The sequence below is a fragment of the Lolium rigidum genome, chromosome 2, assembly GCF_022539505.1.
Source record: "Lolium rigidum isolate FL_2022 chromosome 2, APGP_CSIRO_Lrig_0.1, whole genome shotgun sequence".
Taxonomy (NCBI): domain Eukaryota; kingdom Viridiplantae; phylum Streptophyta; class Magnoliopsida; order Poales; family Poaceae; genus Lolium; species Lolium rigidum.
The window spans coordinates 41,171,668-41,177,536 of NC_061509.1; the positions used below are offsets into that span (position 1 = coordinate 41,171,668).

At 46.6% G+C, this 5,869-nt stretch overlaps 1 protein-coding gene across 1 annotated transcript; it reads left to right on the forward strand.

The window, feature by feature from the left end:
* Window positions 1-1,476: 1,476 nt before the first annotated feature.
* LOC124689581 (putative F-box protein At3g49980) lies at window positions 1,477-3,946 on the forward strand. The gene is made up of 2 exons (XM_047223090.1): window positions 1,477-2,611; window positions 3,894-3,946. The coding sequence occupies exons 1-2, from the start codon at window positions 1,477-1,479 to the stop codon at window positions 3,944-3,946; spliced, it is 1,188 nt and encodes a 395-aa protein (XP_047079046.1).
* Window positions 3,947-5,869: the final 1,923 nt, after the last annotated feature.

A 5,869-nucleotide genomic window follows, 5' to 3' on the forward strand; every position in this document is an offset into this window, starting at 1 on the left:
TGGCCTCGTACTGATCTTCGTACAGGCGAGGCTGCAGCTCCTCGTGTGGGATCCCGTCACCGGTCACCAGCACCGCCTAGCCATTCCCCCGGGGTTCGATGCGACCAAGACCGTGATTAGCGGGGCGGTGCTTCGCACTTTCGGAGACGACGAACACTTCCAGGTCGTGTTGATAGGGCCAGATGACGACGAGAAGATACAGCAATACAGCATAGACGAGTGCTCGCCTGCGTTTACTCGTCAGAGACAGGCGTGTGGGGTAATCTCGTCTCAACACCGATTCCATGCCAGAACCTCCTGCCCTACGTGGTTTCCCTGCTTCCTGCTGTGCTGGTTGGGGATTCCCTCTACTGGATACTTGAGGGGAGTAGTTCGCCAGATATCCTCAAGTTTGATTTGGAGAGGCAGAGCCCCTGAAGATGAAGCTGACCATGCCATAGGGTGTGGCCTCACGGTTATGCGGGCAGAGGGCGGTGGGCTGGGTTTATTCTTCTTTGCAGACTTCACTGCTCAAATATGGAAGAGAAAGACTGATTGTAATGGTGCTGCATCATGGATGCTGACAAGAACCTTTGAACTGGACAAGCTGCTTTCCCTGAATTCAGAGGAGGAGAAGGAGTTCATAATCATAGAGGGATTTGCTGAGGAAAATAATTTGGTGTTCCTGTGGACAGCCACCGGCGTGCTCACGGTCCAGCTCGACTCGTTGCAGCTAAAGATTCTTTCCGAAACCAGAGTTTTTTCTCACATTCATCCATTCGAAAGTGTCTACACTACAGGTAATAGCATGGCTTCATGAAAGCAATTTCGCTTTCGATAATTGGAATCCAGTTAACATCCTTTCGTGTTAAGCTAATAATTTGAAGTAATGACATAATTGGTTGATAGTTTTTGTCAATTTTGTTTCTGTTCCAATGCTTATGTGAATGGTTCATGTGATGCTTATGGTCTGAATAGCTAGTTTCCTTATTTTTGTCCGTTTCACCAGTTCGCTCCAGTACCAATCTGCTTTGTATCATCGAACTATATGGTTCAAGTCAGAGCTAGCAAAATGTAGTATGTGCTAGTTTATCATATGAATATCAATACACTAAAACAATGAACACCAGGGTTGGCAAGTTCTTTCAGTAATAGCTAAACAGAACTTCAGTGATGCATGCCTATTGACATATGCAAGAATAATGTACTGATAGTTTGAATGCATAGCTGCAGTGCACATTAGTATAAGTAGTACCACATCTCATGACAGTATTGATCCACTCCGGTGCGAAACCCATGTTACATAAAGTGTGTACGGGTAGCGCTAGTGCAAAAATACTATGATCGCAGAACTTCGCCTCGCAAAAGTAAAAGTAAAAAAACAAGAAACAGATCGTGGGCTGCTATGTTTATCTCTCACAGGCAGAGGCAGGAGTAGGGGCAGCGGCGTCATTTTTCACTCCACTTCACTCCCTACACGAGCGGGCTTAGGGCTAGATGAGCAGCCACCGCCGCCACGCCCGCTCGCCGGCGGTGACGCCGTTGGACCAGGTCCATGCGCTGGACGACGAAGACCTCCTCGGCGAGATCCTCCTCCGCCTCCCGCCGGATCCCTCCTCCCTCCCCCGCGCATCTGCCGTCTGCAAGCGCTGGCGCTGCCTCGTCTCCGACCGCGCCTTCTTCCGCCGTTTCCGCCTCCGCCACCGCCGCAACCCTCCTATCCTCGGGTTCTTCGACAGATTTAATGCTCTGTCCTTCCTACCTACTCTGGAGGCCCCCAACCGTGTCCCTCCCGGGCGCTTCTCTTTGGAGCACGGCGACGAGTTCGACCGCTCAATGTCCCTTGGATGTCGCCATGGTCTCTTCCTCGCCTTCCTTTTGAAGCGCCACCAGGTCCTGGTGTGGGATCCCATCACTGGCGACAAGAACCACATTGCCGTTCCCGCCGCGTTTGCTACAGAGAAAACCCACGGCCTGGTCAATGGGGCGGTGCGGCGCCCTGCTGGAGAGGGCCAGCACTTCCAGGTGGTCTTGGCAGTGGCAGACAACAAACAACAAGCGCTCGCCTGCGTTTACTCGTCACAGACAGGCCTATGGGGAAATATCATCTCAACACCGCTTCCATCCGATGATGATGATGGGATTCCCCCAATGGTTTACACGGATGACGCCGTGATGGCTGGAGATTCCCTTTACTGGCAGCTTGCTGGGACATCTGCAATTCTGGAATTTGATTTGGTGAAGCAGAGCCTAGCTGTGGTAGAGGTGCCAATGGATACGTCTGGCGAGGACAAAAGCTTGAAGATCATGCGGGCCGAGGGCGGTGGGCTGGGTTTACTCTTAGTATCAGATTCAGACTCTACCGCGCAGTTATGGAAGAGGGAGACTAATTGTGATGGTGTTGCTTCGTGGGGGCTTGCAAAAACTATTGAACTGGACAAGCTACTTTCACTGAAACCAGAGGAGCAAGGGATGCTAGTGATACTAGGGTTTGCTGAGGAGAATAATGTGGTCTTTCTATGGACAGTGATCGGCGTCCACATGATCAACCTTGACTCACTCAAGTTCAAGAAGCTTTTCAAAACCAACCACTTTACCCACTATCATCCATTTGAAAGCGTCTACACTGCAGGTACTAACATGCTTTACTTTGCTGATATAGAAAAACCAAGTTATTGTTTGGTAATTGGCTCGTGAAATTATTGTAACATCATCTTTTGTCATTGTCCTAACAATTTTAAGTAGCTTCATATCATTTTTTTTTTGCTGCTTCATGACCTCTGAAGCGTATAGCGATGAGCCGAATAGCCGATTATGTTCTGCAGTGTTCGGTTCTGATGACTGTATGGTGGCTCTTAATGTAATGATATGATCTAGAAAAAAAAACTGCTAGTGGTATCTAATTTACTTTATGTGTGGTGGATAGACCTCTTCAGCATATAGTGATGACGTTCTGCAGTGTTCGGTTTTGGTGCATGTGTGGAGGCTTATCCATACAAGAAAACAATCAGTACCTGTGTTCAAGAAAATAATCAATGATTAGCAAGATTGGCAAAAAAATTAGATCGAGTAACCGTGCTAATTCGATTGTTGCATGCCTATTGTTAGATTGAAGAATTGTCTAATGGGAGTGTTTGTGTATATCTGCTGTCCCATTTTATCTGACTGTATGAGAGGCACAACAGTTGGAAGTTGACTGCATGAAAAACTGGCTTGAACCAACTAAAAATATTTAGGTCAATTGGTACATTTGGAAGCTTAATTAGGCCTAGTTATAATTCTTTCATTCAGTGTTGTCATCTCTGCTGATATTTCTAATGGTTTTAGATCCATATTAACCACTTGGTTTTGGATTTATGATTTAAGTTTCATTCACCACTTGTAGGAGTATCCTGCTTCTGACAAGTCTATTTATAACGCGGAAAATTAATATCTGATCACTTTCTTCTTTTTAGGCTAAATTTATTTAAATATTTAAATCATGATCACTTATGTTGCTATGTTTTGTTCGTAATGAGTATTTTTTTCCCAATAACGTGTGGAAAGAGTGTAGAATAGCTCCAGATAACATCTCCATTCTGACCATGTAATAGTATTAGCATGCACATTTTTCATTATTATGGTACTAATGAGCATGCGTTGTTTTGTAATATTTAATAGATTTGACAGTAGGTGTGAAATGTTTGTTTATCTATTACTATTGTTGTGTCAGAACTGAGTTGTTTTTCACAAATTATAGCTGTGAGTTTATGTAAAATACCTAGTTGATGCCTGCTGGTTTCTATTTGTCTTCTTGTTGGAATGTTATTGTGGTGTGTGTGTACGGTTTGGAGCCCCTTATCCTTGTTGATGCGGCCATATACCCTACCACATGACACATTGTTTGTTTGACTTCTTAATTCTTATGCTTATAGCAACAAGCGCTGGTGGTGGACATGACGGGGCTGAGCTTTTGCTCACTGCGTAATAGTGTTCATTAATTTGATCCCTGAATCTATGCACGCGCGGGCGCGTGCGTCCATGGATTCGTGGCTGAACTTCTCCATCGGCCGATCATCGCACACAGAGTCCTCCATAGACTAGGATGGATCATCGATGGGCCACGCCTGCAAACTCTCGAATGCATGCAGCACTCAAAAAATGCCAATTGCCAGCTAGCTGCAATCCCACCCTAGCTAGGGTAGAGCGGGGTACAAGCTTGCTAGCAACATGCACGCTCAGCTGAGTTGAGAATTGTGTAACGCATGCATCATCCTTCCTGTGTGAAAACTACTCCACAACAAACAAAAGTCTATCTACAACAAAAGAGCAAGCATATTGCAAGTTTGGATATCTTGATCAAGACTTATGTTATTTCTCTTATTAGTAATCATTCATATATACAAGTTGGGACACCAGTTGCCTCTGCATTTGGAGCGCAGGCACACCTCTGCATTTGGAGCGCTGCTCTACATCCTAACTGAATTTTGGCGTTCCAGCCTGAAATGATGGATCCACAATTTATGCAAATTGGACAGGCATTTCAAATGTGCACATCACATTACATCAGCAGATTGGTTTCACAGAGCCAACAACATGGATATCATCATGTTCAAAGAGAATGTCATGAGGTTCCAAGATATCATCATGTTCAAAGACACTCGGCGCGACCGCGCAGCGTCCGCCGAGACGCATCCCAGGATCGGCGCGGAGGTCCGGCAGCAGGTACCGCCACCAGCGCCGGATCTCGGCGCTCCTCTCTGGCGGGACAGGCACCCAGTGGTAGCTGAGCCGCCACTAGGCAGGGTGCACGTCCCTCCAGCGTTCGCACGCCACCCAGTTTGCGTGCAGCACCCGCGCCATATCGACGGGGAGCGGCACCCTGTTCGGCCGCGGATCCTTTTTTCACGCCGCTGCTGGATGCCTCGGAGTCGTGCTTCTTCTTTCCCATGGAATTGAAGTTCAGGTGGGCAAATCGCCCCCCGTTGATTTCTCAAAAAAAAAAAAAAATCTCCGCACAGGGCCTGGCTCACGTTCCCTGCTTCTGCTGAGCTCGTTTTTATCCACTCAGCAAGCTGCAACAGAAAGATTAATCCAAGACCTTGTGACAACAAATTTACAGATCTTCGTAGTTCAAAAAGATAAAACACAGCTGACAAATAATCGAATAATTCAGATGCTATTTGCTAAAACCAAAATATGAAATTCATTCTGAAGGATAATGCCTTCGAAGAGAAGAAACGTACCTCGTCCTCAGTTTCCTCCAGTAACCTGCGGCATGAGTGAATTTTGTCAGTGTACCCAGTCATCCACGATAATACTAATATTAACGGAATTCTTTAAAGGCCATGAAAGGTAGAGGGTGATCTTTAGAGAACAAACACTCTGCAACTTGAAGCCAGGCCGGATCGCGGAATCAAAAGTCAAAACTAGCCCTTCGGATCGCCCATATCATCCCTTTTCTTTTCTCCCTTTAACTTCTTCCCCGCCGGAACTCAACAAGGAAAAACGACATCGCTCCATCCATCGATCTTATGCGAAAAAGCAAAAAACGGATGTGACCACGGCAAACTAGTACCGTGCGTACACCATCCATCCATAGGAAAAACCAAGACAACTCTAAAAAAAATCATCTCCAATATATGGCGGCTCATGGATGGAACCACGCAATCAAGCACAAGAAATAATTAGATCAACATGCTAGTACCTGATGTTGACCATCTAATAAGGAGTTGCATCCTCCGGCCTTGATCTCCACGGCACTCACACGGACCCTTGCCGCTGCATCGCATCCTCTGATGACCAATTGATCCAGAGTGTGAGCCCTCCCCTACCCTCCCCTCCGCGAGCAAGAGTCAAAGTCTAAGTCACACGCGACGCACGCGTAGGTTCCACCCCTCCTCGTATTTAT

What these genes read in the sequence shown, in the direction of transcription:
- LOC124689581 (XM_047223090.1), top strand. Translation starts at nt 1,477, where the DNA reads ATGAGCAGCCACCGCCGCCACGCCCGCTCGCCGGCGGTGACGCCGTTG. An exon ending in TGAAAGCGTCTACACTGCAG is followed by an intron (nt 2,612 to 3,893) that starts GTACTAACATGC and finishes TTATGCTTATAG; the next exon opens with CAACAAGCGCTGGTGGTGGA.